The sequence below is a fragment of the Colossoma macropomum genome, unplaced genomic scaffold, assembly GCF_904425465.1.
Source record: "Colossoma macropomum unplaced genomic scaffold, Colossoma_macropomum, whole genome shotgun sequence".
NCBI classification, from domain to species: domain Eukaryota; kingdom Metazoa; phylum Chordata; class Actinopteri; order Characiformes; family Serrasalmidae; genus Colossoma; species Colossoma macropomum.
Window position 1 is genome coordinate 19,294 of NW_023494899.1, and position 19,862 is coordinate 39,155.

The 19,862-nt window shown below is 40.0% G+C and overlaps 2 protein-coding genes across 3 annotated transcripts in view; one reads left to right on the forward strand and one right to left on the reverse strand.

The window, feature by feature from the left end:
• Positions 1–127: 127 nt before the first annotated feature.
• Positions 128–19,862, reverse strand: part of LOC118800473 (butyrophilin-like protein 2) — a 47,444-nt gene continuing 27,709 nt past the window's right edge. Inside the window, exons 1-3 of one of the 2 annotated variants that reach the window (XM_036560719.1) lie at positions 1,082–1,171; positions 865–927; positions 128–696 (exon numbers count right to left, since the gene is read on the reverse strand). In XM_036560719.1, coding sequence (XP_036416612.1) covers positions 296–696; positions 865–883 — 420 coding nt within the window. In that variant the 5' untranslated portion in view covers positions 884–927; positions 1,082–1,171 and the 3' untranslated portion in view covers positions 128–295. Of the gene's footprint in view, positions 697–864; positions 928–1,081; positions 1,172–19,862 lie in introns of those variants that run through there. The other variant, XM_036560720.1, reaches the window with a different exon arrangement.
• Positions 18,775–19,754, forward strand: LOC118800474 (butyrophilin-like protein 2). Its single transcript, XM_036560721.1, has 3 exons — positions 18,775–18,945; positions 19,150–19,212; positions 19,378–19,754. Exons 2-3 carry the CDS (start codon positions 19,194–19,196, stop codon positions 19,737–19,739), a joined length of 381 nt encoding a protein of 126 aa, XP_036416614.1. The 5' UTR covers positions 18,775–18,945; positions 19,150–19,193; the 3' UTR covers positions 19,740–19,754.

Sequence of the window (19,862 nt, forward strand, 5' to 3'; positions counted from 1 at the left end):
ATCAACTTTATGTTTAATGAGTCTCACGTTTATGTTCCCATTTTAATTTTTCATTCAAAACATTTATTTTGTTCTTATTTTGCTCTAAGTTTTTAATTCAGCTGCAGTTGTAAGTTTTCCACTGTGCAGTCATGATGTGGAGGTTTAGAGTCAGAAACAGAGTCACTGTTTTTTCTACTGAAATGCTCCATCTGTCCTTCACTCCACATTAACATCATTTATCCTCTGTATGTTTTACCTCCTTTATCTGAACACAACACCATTCTGAACATCTGTGTTTCTCATTTCTGTCTCTTCATCTTTCATTCTGAGATGCTGATGATGATGATGATGATGATGAGTTTATGTAGAGTGAACCTCTGAAATACTTACCCCACATTCCTACTGTACATTCCTCTGTTGTGTCTCCATTGGTGACCCGACACAAATAATGTCCTAAATCTGAGTCTCTACAGTCTCTGATCTGTAAGGAGACGTTTCCTCTCTGCAGCTCCTGAGTGAACAGACTCACTCTGCCCTCGTAGCCCCTCCCCTCTGTCACCTGCCTGTTCTTATAGAGACAAACACAGTCCGTCCCCTTAAACCACCTGATCTCCATGGCAACAGCACTGATTTCAGGAGACAGGTGACAGGAGAGAGTGACCGCAGAGGGAGACTGCAACTCTGTATAACGGGGTCCAATAGGTTTGAACTCATCTGTGTCAAAACACACACACACACACACACACACCACACACACACACACACACACACATTAATAGTTGTGTCTCGTGTGTCTCCACAATAAAAATAAACTCTCTGATTGAATATTATTTAATGATGTTCACAGTAAAACCTTTTGTAGCTTCTGGAAGTTTAACTTACTGTTTCTTGCAGCCGCCATTTTTATCTCTTTATCTCCTCCTACAGATTCACACTAATACAATCCTACAGAGAGAGAGAGAGAGAGAGAGAGAGAGAGAGAGAGAGATGATCACAATCATAACCATATATTTTTTATATTAAGTGTTTTTCTTTTCCACTCCGTTTCGATGTTCACAGTGATCTTTATCCTGATTAGCATGATGCTAACTGCTCTCACCTTCGCTGTTCTTCATACAGTCATATCGCTGCTGGTGGTGAAATATGTCCACATTTTAAATCAGTTCATATACATGTAGCATGTAATGTGCTACCCCGGGCTCAGGGAGGACGCTGGAGGAAGGGTTCCGATCTGCAGCAGCATATTACTTTATTTTCACTCCAAATACAACCAAACAAACAACAATAAAACCAAGACAAAGCAGGCACTTCTCAGTGGCTTCAGCTAGACTTTTCAGTCCTTCTCTTTACTCGACCTTTACAGCACTAGCTGTCTCTGTCGCTGCTGCTCGTCCCTCTCTCTCTCTCTCTCTCTCTCTCTCCCCATGTTCCCTCTCTGCTCTTTTAACACTTGAGCTGAGAGGGAACGAGAGCTCATTGTTCCGCCTCCCCATCACCCCCTGCTGCAGCTTGTCTGCCTGGATCAAACGTGAGGCGGTGTGAAGTGTCCTCACTGCGGAACAGGCGGTGAGGCCCAGGCAGCTGAGTTGAGAAGAGTCTGAGTGCAGAGCCTCAGAGCCTCAGAGCCTTAGATTTGGTCTGTTCAGCTGCCAGACTGGTTGTACAAGTTTCTGTTGTTCCAGAGGACGAGGAAGAGGTGAAGTAGATGGTTCGATATAGTACCCTTACGCAAGCAATAACATTTTTCAGTCAATTGACCAACCAAGGGCTACTTTGAGTCTTTATCTTTGTTTCTTCTGTTCTTTACTGTCTCTTTTTGCAAGCATTCCTCTTCAAACTCATATTACAAAAGACTGCATGAAATAATAGGAGATTTTACATAAAAATCTGGCTGCCTTTGTCTAAAAGCTAAAGCTGGGTCGTGATTGGATTTTCCAGACCACAGAATCTAGCTTTTGCCACTGACCTAAACCCCACTGAAAATCTGAAAAGTTCAGCTGAAGAAGAGAGTTATAAGGCACCACTTAGAACTAGGACCCTGGAAGATCTGGAGATATTCTGTATTAAGGGATGGTTTCAGACTGTTAAATATTATACATTATAGGAGAAGACTCTTAATGATTGGGTGCCAATAATTGTACCTTAAATAAAAATAATAAAGTAATAATAAAGTTCTGGAAGTTTCACTTTTATTCGTTACTTGTAGATGTCATCTTCATCTCCTCCTTTAAGCTCAAAAATACTAAAATCCCCATATACAGATAAAACCCCAATTCCAAAAAAGTTGGGATGCTGTGTAAAATGTAAATAAATGTAAATAAAAACAGAATGCAATGATCATATTTTATTCACAATAGAACATAGAACACATATCAGATGTTGAAAATGAGACATTTTACCATTTCATAACACTAACACATTTAGAACTTGATGGCAGCAACGTATCTCAAAAAAGGTGGGACAGGGCCACGTCTACCACTATGTAGCATCCCCTCTTCTTTTAACACCAGTCTGTAAACATCTGGGAAGTGAGAAGTCCTATTGCTGGAGTTTTGGGAGAGGAATGTTGTCCCATTCTTGTCTGATGTAGGATTATAGCTGCTCAACAGTCCTGGGTCTTCTTTTTCATTTCATGATGCCAAATATTTTTTATTGGTGAAAGGTCTGGACTGCAGGCAGGCCAGTTCAGCACCTGGACTCTTCTTCTTTGAAGCCATGCTGTTGTGATGTATACAGTATGTGGTTTAGCATTGTCTTGCTGAAATATGTAAGACCTTCCCTGAAAGAGACGCTGTCTGGACGGGAGCATATGTTGTTCTAAAACCTCTATATACTGTTCAGCATTGATTGTGCCTTTCCAGGTGTGTAGCTGCCCACACCATAGGCACTAATGCAAACCCAAACCATCAGAGAAGCAGGCTTTTGAACTTTTGAATGCAGATAAGAAGATGGAAAATGAAATTTTGATTCATCTGACCAGAGAACAGTTTTCCATTTTGCCTCAGTCCATTTTAAATGAGCTTTGGCCCAGAGAAGACGGCGACGTTTCTGGATTGTGTGGACATATGGCTTCTTCTTTGCATGATACAGCTTTAACTTGCATTTGTGGATGGCATGGCTAACTGTGTTCACAGACAATGATTTCTGGAATTGTTCCTGAGCCCATGCAGTGATTTCCAGTATAGAATCATGTCTGTTTTCAGAGCAGTGCCACCTGAGGGCCCAAAGGTCACGAACATCCAATATTAACCGTTGACCTTGTCCCTTGCGTACAGGGATTTCTCCAGATGTACTGTAGATGGCTGGATATCCAAAGTATTCACAATTTTACATTGAGGTACATTTTTCTGAAATTGACCCTCAATTTTTAGATTTGGATAGTAGTTTTTTGCTAATTGGTGAACCTCTGCCCATCTTTGCTTCTGAGAGACTCTGCCTCTCTAAAATGCCTGTTTTATACCCAGTCATGTGAGTTAGTTGCAACTTGCTCTTCCAGCTGTTTTTTATTAGTACCACTTACTTTTCCAGCCTTTTGTTGCCGCTGTCCCAAATGTTTTGAGATGTGTTGCTGCCATCAAGTTCTATATGAGTTAATGTTTATGAAATGGTAAAATGTCTCAGTTTCAACATCTGATATGTGTTCTATGTTCTACTGTGGATAAAATATGGCTCTATGAGATTTGCAAATGATTGAATTCTGTTTTTATTCACATAAATTTAATTTTACACAGCATCCCAACTTTTTTTCGGAATTGGGAAATTATTTCATATGCATTTGATTTAGATTCTGTAGTGCAATAAGAAAAAGTTTGCTCTCAATTCTCCACACAGGTTTCATGTTTACAGTAAGCTTTAGCGTGAAGCTAACTGTTCTTACCTTTGCTGTTCTTCATGTAGTCATATCACTCCTGTAGGTGAAACATGTTCACATTGTAGCATCCAGAGTGAAATGCTGAACTAGTTTCGCTTTGACTTTCTGTACAAGTTGTTGTACTAGATCTTCAGTCTAACTTACCTGACTGGTTTAAGAGTTTCCAGCCCAACAACTTCCCCAAACCCTCCCAAAATATAATCAGAAACAGTCTAATAATAATAATAATAATAATAATAATAATAATATGATTGTGTTTTTAGTCAAAGACATTTCACAAAGCTGTTTCTTATTAAGGTATTTCTCTATTAAATTTTTGTGAAAGTCAGTGTGAAATGTGGAAACATTAAAGTAATCATTCGACTGCTGTATTTTCATTACTGAAAAATGAGGCATGAAGTAACCCTTAAACAGACACTTTGTTCTGCAAGATTCACACTGACATGCTTTCGGTGGCGTTTACAAGAGTTTTAACTCAGTGGATCATCATCTGTAATTATAATCTATGATTGTAACCAAGTCATGTGTGATTGTAATGTGTGATTGTAACTAATCACATTTTAGTATTTGTACCATATACATTCACTACATGACCAAAAGTATGTGGACACCATTCTACCTAGTCCTGAGCCCTGCTCGTCCAATGTAGGGAAAGCCTAATGCTGTAGCATACAATCACATACTAAAGAACAGAATTCAGAATGTAACTACTGTAGCATTTAAGGTGGATTGGAAAACTTAAAAAAAGGCAGTTCTAGCTTAAACAAACACATCTCAAACTTCTAAACTACATGTTTTACTTTTATTTAAAGCCTTAGACAGACATATTGGCATATATTTTACCTTGAAGCAGTTTCACAGTGACTCAGTAGAGAGCTTTGGTATAAAACTACTCAGTGATGTATCCAGGACTTCCAGAAGGCTTAGAGTGGAGTTACTTATCACAAAATTGGACCTGCTTATTGAAAATCAAAACATGATTGGTTGATTCCTCTGTCTCTTCGTAGTGCTAATGGTTAATTTAATATATTTAGCTCTTAAAGTCCTAACCGAAAAAAGGGCAAGGTAGAGGCTACGGTTCTTTATCAACCTGAGTTATGCATTTAAGGGTAAAGTTCTTTGTGATATTCCTACTGACTAAAAATAGCCTATTATTCCTTATTTGTGAGTAAGACTCTCATACCCTTTAAGTGAGTTCATATGAAGCCTCTTAATTTAGTGGAGGAAAGCATTTGGAAAATCAGAGTGAACAATCAGAAAAAGTGTTGAGCTGACTGCCAGAGAATGTGGTAAAAGCTGTTATTTTACATTTTGGTTCAGGGCACAGAGATTTTGAGATAAAAACAGTATTTGAGAAATGTCATGGTTTGAGTACTGAAAAATGTGTGCCAGTGCATCTTTAAAAAAAGAGCAACACATTCAGTTCCTCAAGAAATCACTGATCTATTAGTAATAATGATTTTGAGACCTGTTGTGTAGAAAAAAGTCAAGTGTAACATGTAACTGGATGCTGTACTTTTCAAAGAAACAATAGCTGCTTTACTCCAGCAGATTAGTTCTGGGTTTATTCTGACAAGGACTCTTATAGTGAAGGCCTTCCTTCCCTGTGCTTGTGCATCACAACGGGTAGAACTAGTGAGTTGGAACTTGGAAGCAGGTGCACACATGAGTGTAGAGATGATAGCATAAAGCTTTGCTTATTTGTACAGCATGGCTGGGGCCGACTACAGCCTTTAATAAAGCACAACAATATGTATACAGTGCCCTGCAAAAGTTCAGGCACCCTGGTCAAAATTTCTGTTACTGTGAAAAGTGAAGTGAGAAGAAGATGAAATGATCTCCAAAAAGCATAAAATAAAACAATAAAACAAAATATTAAAAATGAATCATGCTTTTTAACATTTTAAGGAAGATTACTGTATTTTGTGTACAATTTCAGAGTGAAAAAAAGAAAGAAGTACCATGCAAAAGTTTGGGCACTTCAAGAGATTTGAGCTCTCAGATAACTTTTACTGAAGTCTCAGAATTTAATTAGCTTGTTAGGGCTGTGGCTTGTTCACAGTCTTTGTTAGGAAAGGCCAGGTGATGCTAATTTCAAAGCTTTATAAATACTCAAACCTCCCAACAAGAACAACCACAGGCTTCTCTAAGCAGCCTAGAACTCTTAGAAGTACAATAATGTATGCCCACAAAGCAGGAGATGGCTTTAAGAAGATAGCAAAGCAGCAGTTAACAGAAAAGGTGAAGATCAAGTTGAGATCTAGAAGACCAAGACAACTTTGAGAGAACTGCTCGTAGGAGTGCTAGTAAGCAAACCAAACCCCAGGGCACTTCTTTCTTTTCTGTTTTAACTGCATAGAAAACATTTAGTGCTGAGTTCAATGTGGGAATATTTGTAAATATCTGGCTGCTCTTTCTTAACTCAGTCCATCTGAACAATGTGATTTACTGACTTTCTAAGCTGAATAACAATAACATGCAACTCAAGAAAAGTTCAGACAGGGGCAACAAAAGGCTGGAAAAAGTAAGTGGTACTAATAAAAAACAGCTGGAGGAGCACTTTGCAACTAACTCACATGACTGGGTGTAAAACAAGCATTTTAGAGAGGCAGAGTCTCTCAGAAGCAAAGATGGGCAGAGGTTCACCAATATGTGAAAAACTGCATCTAAAAATTGTGGAACAATTTCAGAAAAATGTTCCTCAACGTAAAATTGTGAAGACTTTGGAGATTCCACCATCTATAGTACATAATATCATCAAAAGATTCAGAGAATCTGGAGAAATCTCTGTACAAAAGGGACAAGGCCGACGGTCAATATTGGATGATCGTGATCTTCAGGCCCTCAGACATCACCGCATTAAAAACAGGCATGATCCTGTACTGGATATCACTGCATGGGCTCAGGAACACTTCCAGAAATCATTGTCTGTGAACACAGTTCGCTGTGCAATTCACAAATATAAATTAAAGCTGTGTCACGCAAAGACGAAGCCGTATGTCAGCACAATCCAGAAACGTCACTGTCTTCTCTGGGCCAAAGCTCATTTAAAATGGACTGAGGCAAAATGGAAAGCTGTTCCGTTTGAACTCCTTTCTGGAAGCTACAGACACTGTGTCCTGTGGACTCAAGAAGAGAGGTACCATCCAGCTTATTATGAGCACACAGTTCAAAAGCTTGCATCTCTGATGGTATGGGGTTTTATTAGTGCCTACGGCATGGGCAGCTTACACATCACAGGCACAATCCATGCTGAACAGGATGCTCTTTCAGGGAAGGCCTTGCATATTTCTAGTAAGACAATGCTAAACCATATACTGCATCTATTGCAACAGCATAGCTTTACAGAAGAAGAGTTTGGGTGCTGAACTGGCCTGCAGTCCAGACCTTTCACCAGCAGAAAACATGTGGCACATCATGAAACGAAAAATCTGGCAAAGAAGACTCAGGACTGTTGAGCAGCTATAATCCTACATCAGACAAGAATGGGACAACATTCCTCTCCCAAAACTCCAGCAGTTGGTCTCCTCACTTCTCAGATGTTTACAGACTGTTGTTAAAAGAAGAGGGGATGCTACACAATGGTAGACACGGCCCTGTCCCAAATTTTTTGAGATGCGTTGTTGCCATCAAGTTCTAAATGAGTTGATGTTGTTCAAGAAATGGTAAAATGTTTCATTTCCAACATCTGATATGTGTTCTATGTTCTATTGTGAATAAAAGAGATTTGAGATTGCAAATACGAGATTTGCAAATAATTGCATTCTGTTTTTATTTGCATTCATTTGCATTTTACACAGCCTCCCAACTTTTTTGGAATTGGGGTTGTCTGATGCTAGTTGTAAGTTATTTATTTGGGCAGTAAGCATTTATTTGTTCCAGAAACACTAACATCAGAATAAATACAATAAATAAAACAAAATCCATTGTGATTTGATGTGTGAGCTGAACCATTTCCTAAATCTCTCCTGAATGAAGTCCAGTATTTACAGTCAATATCTAGTTTATCTAATCAATCCTTTAGTAATTAAATCAGATGCTGCTGATGGAATTGAACAAATCTATGTGATGACTGGAGAGCAGCAAGAAGACAGGAACAAACCTGTGTTCTACCATAATAAATAACACATTATTTTTACTGTATGTGTATTTATGTGTTTTAACATATTAGACGCTAGTGAGTGGAGTGGTTTGCCTTGAGAGCATCAACACGTTTGAGACTTAACAATGTTGAATATCATGCAAATCACACAGTCATTTTTTATTAACTGAAAGTAATTTTGTGTGGTGGAGGCCCATTAATTGATTTGCTCTGGGGCCCATAAGATCCTACTTTTAACACTGAAATCACAACTATTATAAATTCCAAATATTTTGGAGCTTATTTTTCATATATGGACTGTATAAACTGTGGAGTGGACACTACATTTTAAAACTGTTGAAATTGTATTTAAATTATTCATTTTTCCTCCCAAAAAACAAGGAAAATCCATTCTTCCATAAAATGACCTTTAACGCTAGAAAGCCTAGCAAAGGTATACAAACTACAGAAATTCAGTGATCAAATGCTGCATGTCTAAAACTCCTGCAAAATCTGACCTGATACATCAGACTTACAAATGATTACTTTAGGCTTTACAGGGCGGCACAATATTTTAGCATGATGTTTTTTCCTCTTGACTCAGTAAAGCCAAATATTTACATTTTTAACATAAAAAATCATACACAGTGCAGCTTTAAGGTCATCCTGCCCTGAAAGGTCCTGAAATGAACAAACTCTGGTATCTCTATGGTAATAAATATGGGAAGTAGTACTGAATTAGACTTCTGGGCTGAATGAAATCAAAGGCCTGAACATCCTCAGTTCAGCAGAGCAGAGTTCATTTTCTCTTGTAGTTGGTGGTTCAGAGTCAATGTAGAGAAAGTGAATCAGCCTGCAGGTGGCGCCAGGGCTCATTTTCCTCATGCACTAGTGTGATGTTGTATATATGCCAGCATGCCGTGTTTACCCACTGGATCAATCATATAACTACATGTAGATGTTTAGAGATGTTTGTCTGTTATTTGGTGCTTGATTTGGCAGAGATCGGTTCTCAGAGGCCAGATGATTTTACTAGCCAATCAGTTGGCACATGTCAAGGTCTGGGACATTGTTTCATCCCTACGACGTTTTGTTTCGCTTGTTTCTCTTTCGTTCTCTCTCTGTCTATTTTCGCTTATTAGGAACCCGCCCACTTGTGCGTGTGATCGGCTGGAGTCCCGTAATGGTGCTTGCATCTGATTGGCTGGCTGTGAATGCATGGGGTATTTCTTCGACAGATGCGCCTGATGTGCTCGAGGCTTTCCTCCATGGCGGCTTGGGGTGATTGTTTTTAGATCAGAACTGCAGCTCAGCTGGATGTTTGTTTTATGGCTAGTGTTTTGTCCGTCATTGTCTCAAGTGTATTAGCTTAGCTCTACCCCTTGTTCTCTGTCCAGTTACCTCTATTGTTTAGGACTGAGCTCATGATCTTCCTCTTTAACTTTCACTCTTATGCTGACCAGGCTGTAAGAGTGGGTGGAGTTAGGGAAGACCGTCTGTATTTTTGTTTCTTTATTTTCACATAGCTAAGTTAGTTCTCTAAAATCCCTAGCTAGCCTGGTTATGTTTGTTGAAGCTGTCCTGTGTTGTGCACACAAAAGGGCAGCAAAAGAAAAGGAAATAACACCACCTGATCTGTTTAAACGTCAAATGGCTCTCTTTTGTCTTTTTTATGTTATGACCATCATAAATCCCTAGACAGCTCGTAAAAATACATGGATATATGAGACGGAAAATGAACAGTCAGTGCTAAAAGTTCACATGTTGGACTCAGCGCATCTCAGAGAAGGTGGGACTTGTGAGGTGGTCCTGTTTAGCAGCAGTGAGTACCTACAGAAAGTGGTCCGAACAAACAAACTAACGACAGGGTGTTGGGTTCCTAAGGCTCACTGATGCGCGAGGGCAGCGAAGGCTATCCCGTCTGGTCATAACTGACAGAATGGCTTCTGTGACACAAGTCAGAAATGTTTAATGATGGTTACAGGAGGAATGTGTCACAACACATAGTGTATCACACCCTGCTGCGTATGGAGCTGCGGTGCCGCAGACCAGTCAGAGAACCTATGCTAACCCCTGTCCACAGCTGTAAGTGCCTAAAATGGACACTGGAACTTGACCTTGGAGCAATGGAAGAAGGTCTCCTAGTCCAGTGATCTCAATATGATACAAGTTTGCAACCATAGTGCTTCATTTAACATGGCTAACTAACATGGAAACTACTGAGCTGATAGATTGTGGTGAACAAACAGAAAAGAAAAAAGGAGGAAAAACAGCCATTAAAGCCATAAAAGCTCTCAGTTTAAGAGGAGTAAAGGAGTGAAAGCAGGTTCACCCCATTTAGATGCTGCTGCCCTCTTGTGGTCAGAGAACAGACTGGATGTTTAAATGTTCCAAATGTCTCCAGATGTAGTTTAATACAAAACCTCATTCATAAAGAGATTTTTTTTCACTCTTTAACATTACAGTGTAGAACAACTCTCAGTTTAATAGAAGTGTAAAGATTTTATATCACAAGAAATAGACAGTGTTCTGAAGGCCTGTAGACGTTACTGGAAAAGTGAATAAAATGTTCCTACATTAGTGTCAGCAGTGCTCTGCATTAGAAACAAACACTGATAAGACACTGAAAGAGCTTTTATAATGTTATCAGTAACTACAGTGTAATATTCACTGATGCTCTGCTTTTGATTCCACATTTACTTCTATCACTTTGCTGAACCTCAACACAATATTTCAAAGCTTTATTGTGAGTCTGAAAGTGTTGATAAGAGTGATAACAGTAGCGATGTTAGCTAAGCTGTGTTTAACACTCATTAATGCTCTTCTCCACAAAAGACTGTGTGAAGAACACGGCTGCCTGATGAAGAACCTCCTTCATGATGATGATGAAGGTGTGAGTGAGTCTCTCTCTGAATATTCCTGCTGTGACACTGAGTTTAGTCTAAAAGAGGCTCCATCAGTGAACTTCACTCCCTTTTATTAGTATTAATATGATGGATTATTGTCTAGCGAGCACATATGGAGCGTTAGCTTGTGAGAAAAACAGTCTGCCATCTGAAGCAGATCATTCAGTTTCCTCATATGAGAACAGATTTCTGCCTGTTATTGTTATTCAGCTTAGAAAGTCAATAAATGGCTAGTTGAGAAAGAGCTGCCAGATATTTACAGATATTCCCACATTGAACTCTGTAATTAAAGTCTAAATTGATTATTTCCTTTAGTTCTACGAAGTTCAGCACTAAATGTTCTCTATGCAGTTAAAGCAGAAGAGAAAGAAGTGCTAACCTGCCCTGTCTATGTAACCAGTGTCTGCATGCATGTGTGACTCCACTGCATCCTCGACACTCCAAAACCCCCTGCGTTGTGTTACCAGTGGAAAAGAGGAAGACTGGACACACTCTGCCTTACGACTGGGAATTTATTCTCTCGCTCTCTTTCTCTGTATTCAAAATGAAAGTGGCAAAAGCACAGCACTGAATGAATTCTCTGTCTCTCTCACATACACATGCTGTGAGAAAAAAAGAAGCCATTAAGCCTAAATGGTAGCTGTACATTCATTGGTAAAAAGAACTGCTGCACTCGATAAAACACTCTCATACTCTCAATACAAGTCACAGAATCAAAGTTGTTTTACTCTTAGTAAACATCTTGACTAAGCATTTGAATGCATGAAAATTGCTTTGAACAACTTTAAAAACAACTTTTTATAGAGAGCTCTAAAAACACCTACCTATCCTCTCAGTACTTACCACGACCTGAGGATAGTGAGCAGTCCAGCGCCAATAACATCCCCAATCGAGCCCTGCTATTTCAAAATAAAGGTTCGCTACAAGAATGACTTCAAACAAATTCTCCCTGATATAAAATGAACCAACAAACCAATAAACAAAGAATATTTACCAAAATAATAGACAAAAGTAGAGAAGGATTTTATGTGAAATAAAAAAAAAAAATCTTCTTCTACATCTGCTACATTCACTTCCCCTTGAATTTCACTAAAATCCTCATCAGTCGGTTCCAGAACATATGCTAGACTTTAGTATCTGGAAAGCACATCTAATCGTAACTGGCACAGGCTATGAAGGGCCTTCTTCTTACAGAGATTCAGCTATATGAGCTAGCTGCCGAACAGGTCAGGAAGAACCCAAGGTTGATCAGGCCTTAGATTTTCCTGGAATGATATGGTGCCTTGTATACCATATAGTAACCTGGACCCAATTACGTTCTGAAATTCATAGTGAACATGAAAACAATCCTTCCAAAAATGTTCTGTACTAACTCGACAAAAGGAGCTCTAAAAAACAGAAAGAAGTGACTGGGATTTCTTAGTGATTGTGCTAGCAAAATCCTCAACATTAAAAGACTTTTGAGCCATAGACTCAATCAGGCGACTGACCTTCTTTACAACTCTACCTGCACGAGACCTAACAACACCCTGTGTGTCTGTGATGTGTGACTGTGTTTCAGTACTAGTGTGTTCTGATGAGCCAGGAGCATTTGAAATTGTGTCTGTAATGACTGATTGGTCCGAATCATAATCTGGACCCTCTACACCAGCATTATGTGTGAGACGGTTCTTCTCATTGTCATCTCCTTGAATACTAGATTCATCATCTTCTGGACTGGGATTATCATCTTCTTTAACCCCATCAACAGATGACATCAAACTCTCTGCATCTTCAGAATCATCAGACATCCAAGCAGTACTTTTATCATCTGGATTTTCGTGCTCTGAGGTCTCAAATGAGTCCAGAATGCAAAACCCATTCTCTGGACATCCATCACTGAACTGGTCATCACTTGTCACCTCATTACGTGTATCTACAGGCAGAAAACTAATATCCAAGATCAAATTACAATGTACAAGTTTGTGATTGGTCTGAGGATTTCTGTCTTCCACAGTGTAGACTGTTGGGTCCCATTTATCAGCAAGTTTTCTCTTTCCTCTTTCTCCCCTGTTCGCAATGAGTACTCTGTCCCCTACGTTAAGGTGTGTTCCCTTGACCCTTCTGTTGTAACCTTCGGCTTGCCTATGTTGTTCTACGGCTGCATGCTTTTGTGCGATACCAGCCGCTTCATGAAGATACGTCATGAGTATTTTCACATAACTTCCGTGGTCGACAACTACAGGATCACGCAGTACCTACTTGAACATTACATCAACAGGGAGTCTTGGGATTCGACCAAACATTAACTGAAAAGGGGCATACCCTGTTGTTTCGTGTACAGTCGCATTGTATGCAAACGTCACCGTTTGAATGTGCTCAGGCCACTTATGCTTTTCCTGAAGAGGGAGAGTTTGTAGCATATTACCAAGCGTGCGGTTGGACCTCTAAGTCCCCCTGTTACCCATGGGGTAATATGCTGTAGTGCGTGACTTGGAGACTCCTGATAGGTTCAAAAGCTCCTCTATGAGTGCACTCTCGAAGTTGACGCCCTGATCGGTGTGAATTCTTTGGGGAAACCCATACACACAAAAGACACGATCCAATAACTTCTTGGCAACTTGTTTTGCAGTCTGGTTTGAACATGGAAATGCGTGAGCCAGCTTCATAAAATGGTCTTTAATGACAAGCACATCCATGGAACATGTTTTCTGTCCTCAGCACTGCAGAAATCTAAACACACTAACTCCATAGGGGCAGTAGTCCTAATGCTTTCTAATGGTGCTCTTGCAGATGGCTCAGGTGTTTTGGCCAAAATACATCGTTGGCAACGCCTTACATACTCTCTGACATCCTGCTCCATTTTGGGCCAGAAAAAGCATTGGCGTGAAAGGTAGAGCATCCTGGCCTGTCCTTGGTGACCAACAATATTCTGTACCCCATGCAAAGCTTTCTCCCGTAGACTTGCAGGTAAAACAAATTGATGTCTTTTCTGCCTACTAAGAGGGTCTTTCATGACTCTGTAGAGGACACCATTGATGGTCATTCTGTCACAAGGAGAATCTTGGGCAGGGAAGCTGTTCACAGGCACTGTACCTTGAGACGGAAAGTGTCTTGAATTCCATCCTGATTCACCCTTCGGCTTCTTCAAGCAAGTGGTTGTAAGCTTCATCAATAAATCTACGACTGACTGTCTTTGTGAAACACAAAGGTCCCCGCCTTTGTGTTTGTTTTGACTTTGCCTCTCCTCTTCTGTCCAGCAGTGAGCGCAAAAAGTGACCTGGCTATAGCAGAACAATTGGGGATGAAGTGCTGGTAATAGAATACCATACCAAGAAAGAACTTGATCCTTTTCACTGAATGTGTGCATCCATCCTTTTCCATAAGATCAGCCCTTGACATCCTTGTGATGATCTCGACCTTTGCTGGATCCAGTGAAACCCCATTACTATCTATGAGATGGCCAAGAAACTTGACAGATTCACGCATCAAATGACATTTCTTTGGACTGAGTTTAAGATTATGAAGTCGCAACTGCTGGAATACAATTTCCAGTCTCTTCAGTGCTTCCTCCTCGCTTGGGGCAAATACCATCAGATCATCAAGATAGCACAGTAAGCTACTAAAGTTAAGGTCACCAAAGATGCTTAGCATCATGTGCATAAATGAAGCTGGGCTGTTGGATAATCCTTGTGGCATACGGTTGTATTCATGTAGCCCTAGTGGAGTTGTAAATGCAGTGTACTTTTTGTCTTCTTCAGCCATGGATATGTTGTAGAAACCTGAAGTCAGGTCCCTGGTACTGAAAAAGGCATTTCCACCTAGTGCTGCCAAACAGTCTGCTTGGTGTGGGAGTGGATGTGCATCTTTGATGGTTCTAGCATTTAACCACCTAAAATCAGTGCAAATTTTTAGACTGCCATCTTTCTTCCACACTAAGACTAGAGGAGAAGCGTACTCACTGACTGACTTATGAATAATGCCTTGTTCTTCCATTTCCGATAGTACTTGCCACAGTTTCTGATAATGAGCAGGAGGCACACGGCGATAGGGGAGTCGAAATGGTCGATCATCTGTGAGTCAGATGCGGTGGACAAATCCTTTGGCTTCTCCACAGTCTAAAGGGTGTTTGGAAAAGATGTCGTGGTACTTCTCAAGCAGCTGGACCAGTTTGTCTTTACCTACAAGGTCTGTGGAGCAGGAGTTGATATCAAGATCACCAAGCCCAACATCTTGCAGTCTTTGTTTGAGATCTAAAAGACCAGTTGTTGGAGTCTGCTGGAATGGTGAAGTCACTTCAGCCTGGCTCACACCTTGAAAAATCTCAAAATCCTCCACAGCTAAACAGGATGACACATCAGCTAATTTAGTGTTTCTTTTAAGAGTGACAGGCTGGTCAGAAAAGTTAGTGACCTTCATGGGGATTCATCTGTCACCCCACAGTGGAGTAACAATACATCTAACCATAATGTGGCGTGGCATGGCCCTGGAAGATGTGGGTTCAACGACAACTGTGCTCCCTGGGGACATGGGAACATTGCTTAGTAGTTTTCCCCAAAGCAGGTGTTCTTTCTTTCTTGAAAGAGTGACTGATTGTTGAAGTTTAACAGTTCCCAATTTGCTGGGTAACCCCTTTCCATAGGCACGTGTTTGCCATAAGGTATAGAAACTGTTCACACTCAACAGACGCCTGTAGAGCACTGTTGGAAATGAGACGCCAATAATCATCACTGACTTTCATTCAATGCATGAGAAATTTGATCACATTTGTGCCTAATATAATTTCTTCCTTTTGTCCTGGCACAACAAGAACAGGCACAATGCAACTCTCCCCATACACCTTTAACTCAGTCTCATATATGCATTTAGGTCTGGTCAGTTTACCCCCACATCCAACTAAGACTATCTCCTGAGACAAAGGTTTAGGTTCTGATGCTTTTTCATTCAGCGTTCTTGCCTCTGCCTCCTCGCTGAAGATGCATGCCATCCAGATGCAAGTATCCCCCGTACTTGAAATTTGTTATTCACACTAACTGGTGCATAAAACAATTTGTCAAAAGGCTCAATTCTTTGTATATTCTGCACTATAACGATGGCGCCTACGGGTGCTTGAGTGCATGCATTCTGAAAACATTGTTCAAGATCAGTGAGGGGTTGTTGATCCTTGCCCACACCTTCCCCTCCTGGGTGCAGTCTGCCTAGTTTAAAGGCTGTGTCTCTTGAGATGATGATGGGGAAGATCAATTAAGTCCAACATTGTGTAGTGCAGTTTCTTCTGACATGACCGGGCTGAAAACAAATCAGTCACAGGTGCTGTTGTCTACAGTGAGCAAGTGTGGAGTGCTCATTAGATCTGCAGACCTTACATCGATTTGCAATTGGCTGGGTTGAAGTGGGGTGCTTGGCTGCAATCTGGCTATTTTGTGTTAGGGCACGATCAAGAAGACTTACAAGGGCTTTCATACAGTTGTCCTCAACCAGTGGGCAAGATACAGTAGCAGCTTCAGTCTGTTCAAGAGTTTCCGTTGGGCCATTGCTTGGCATCATGACAGTTGGTTCAGGGGTCTGCACATGAACAGTCGCATGTTTCACATGACTGGGCCATTTGGGCTTGGCTGGTGTCTGCTCTCAGTTCAGACTGATAATGGTCGAGGTGTTCTTGTATCTCACTTGCTGTCCATTTATTCAGTGCTTTGAATTTGAAAACAGCAGAGAGAGTAGGATCAGGACAGTACTTAACAAACATCATGGCTACTTCATGGCACGGGTCCTCAATTTGCCGGCCTTGCCTCCTGGTACTGTAAAATAAAAGTCAGCTAAAGGCATACATGAGTATTTGATCTCACTAAAGTGTTGCTTTAACACATCAAAAATTACTTTTGGATCATCAGTAAGCCTCAGAGAAGAATTACTGTGAAGTGTTATCCTTACTAGGTCCTTGGCTCTTCCCATTAATTTAGGAAGTATCTCTTAAAGCTGCTCTGACACTGGTATGACTCACTTTCTTAAATATATTTGCATTAGCTCCTCCCATTCAAGTATACAACTGGGATCACTAACATAATCAAGCACTCGAGTAGAACAAAATGCAGGTGAGGCTACATTTACTTTGTTCCCCTCTGCACTTAGTGTGAATGGTACCCCGCCAAGGAATCTGCCTCTACCCAACCCAAAATCAGACATGCTTTCATCTTCAGGACAAGTTGTGTCTTTCCCCATAGCAAAAGTCATGTTTGATATTGCATTTACCAAATAACGTAAACAAATCTACATCAAACACTGCAATCAAACACTAAAAAAAAAATAATAAAAAGAGAAAAAAAAGTACTATGTGTACTAATATTTAGATTCCCTAAATGTCTTTTTTTTCTGTGCTGTATAAGTAGGCAACTTAGTCAGAGTCTTATATGGACGCTCAAAGCACAATACTGCAGCTCCCGGTGACCAAGCTGATGCTGATCCACTGTGTGAAGATCCACTGAGGACTGATCTAGAGCAACAGGATCCGGGTCACGGCACCACTAAAACTGCATGCATGTGTGACTCAACTGCACCCTTGACACTCCAAAACCCTCTGCATTGTGTTACCGGTGGAAAAGAGGAAGACTGGACACACTCTGCCATACGACTGGGAATTTATTCTCTTGCTCTCTTTCTCTGTATACAAAATGAAAGTGGCAAAAGCACAGCACTGAAGGAATTCTCTGTCTCTTTCACATACACATGCTATCTTCTCAGTTTTTTGCCGCGAACAGTAAGAGCAGCAAATATACTATAATAAAAATACACATTTATATTTTAACCCCAACATGGCAAACATGTAGTTTTATAAACACTAAACTTCACAAAACAAAGAAAATGCTAAAAATAAACAGCACAACAGCATATATTGGCATTTGGAGAGTTACTGTACCTGTATACAAAATGAAAGTGGCAAAAGCACAGCACTGAATGAATTCTCTGTCTCGCTGTGAGAAGAAAGAAGCCATTAAGCCTAAATGGTAGCTGTACATTCATTGGTAAAAAGAACTGCTGCACTCGATAAAACACTCTCATACTCTCAATACAAGTCACAGAATCAAAGTTGTTTTACTCTTAGTAAACATTTTGACTAAGCATTTGAATGCATTAAAAGTGCTTTGAACAACTTTAAAAACAACTTTCTACAAAAAGCTCTAAAAACACCTACCTATCCTCTCAGTACTTACCACGAACTGAGGATAGTGAGCAGTCCAGCGCCAATAACATCCCCAATTGAGCCCTGCTATTTCAAAATAAAGGTTCGCTACAAGAATGACTTCAAACAAATTCTCCCTGATATAAAATGAACCAAAAAAAAAAGATAAAAAATAAAGAAGATAAGAAACAAAGAATATTTACCAAAATAATAGACAAAAGTAGAGAAGGATCTTATGTGAAATGAAACACAAATCTTCTTCCACATCTGCTACGCATGAATTTATAAATCACATCATTTTCAACACGGATTTCTGTAAAATGATCATTTGTTGACTTTTCATAACAGTTAATAGTCCTTTCTCTTTCTGTTTAATCAGCATCACTTTATTATTACTGAGATATTTTACTGAGATATTTTGAAAGAGAAAGAAAGAAAAAACTGTCACTGTAATGAAAAGTAAACCTGAACTTCTTTACTGAATATGTAGCAGAAACCACATAACATTGTTATTATACTGTTATTAATATTGTTTGTTGTTGTTTTAATATTGTCATATAAATCATTAGATATCATGTCAGTTTGGAAACTGTAGACATATTTTATTTACCTACTTTTTCGTTGGTCACTCTCACAGTTATCTGATCAATAAGATTTTGGGAGGATTTGTAAAAGTTGCTGTGTTGGAAATCGTCAAACCAATCTGGCAACCCAGACTGGCGCTCAAACGCAGCGACTGAATGAAGGTGAAAGTGAAAGTAAAAGTAGTCGCGGCTTCTTCCGCTCTGGACGCTGAAGTGGAGAGTCGCGTGTGAGATTAGTGGCGAGTTTAAACTCGGTCTTATTATTATGGATCTGCTGTTATAGACAAAAACCTGATATGAACTGATTTAAAATGTGGACATATTTCACCACCAGCAGCGATATGACTGTATGAAGAACAGCGAAGGTAAGAGCAGTTAGCATCATGCTAATTAGGATAAAGATAACTGTGAACATTGATTGATATTATCTATATTATGATCTTTAATTAAAGAACTTATATGCATGTCAGTGAATCTCTCTCTCTCTCTCTGTCTTTGTCTCTGTATTTCTCTCTCTCTCTGTCTCTCTCTCTCTCTCTCTCTCTCTCTCTCTCTCTCTCTCTCTGTAGGATTGTATTAGTGTGAATCTGTAGGAGGAGATAAAGAGATAAAAATGGCGGCTGCAAGAAACAGTAAGTTAAACTTCCAGAACCTACAAAAGGTTTTACTGTGAACATCATTAAATAATATTCAATCAGAGAGTTTATTTTTATTGTGGAGACACACGAGACACAACTATTAATGTGTGTGTGTGTGTGTGTGTGTGTGTGTGTGTGTGTGTGTGTGTTTCTACACAGATGAGTTTAAACTCTTTGGACCCCGTGGTGGTCCCTTTGCAGAGCGTCAGTCTGGCTCTGTGGTCACTCTCTCCTGTCACCTGTCTCCTGAAATCAGTGCTGTTGCCATGGAGATCAGGTGGTTTAAGGAGACGGACTGTGTTTGTCTCTATAAGAACAGGCAGGTGACAGAGGGGAGGGGCTACGAGGGCAAAGTGAGTCTGTTCACTGAGGAGCTGCAGAGAGGAAACGTCTCCTTACAGATCAGAGACTGTAGATGGTCAGATGAAGGAGTTTATCTGTGTCAGGTCACCAATGGAGACACAACAGAGGAGTGTACAGTAAATGTATTTGGTAAGTATTCCAGAAGTTCACTCTACTGACTCACTAAACTCATCATCATCATCATCATCAGCGTCTCAGAATGGAAGATGAAAAGACAGAAATGAGAAACACAGATGTTCAGAATGGTGTTGTGTTCAGATAAAGGAGGTAAAACATACAGA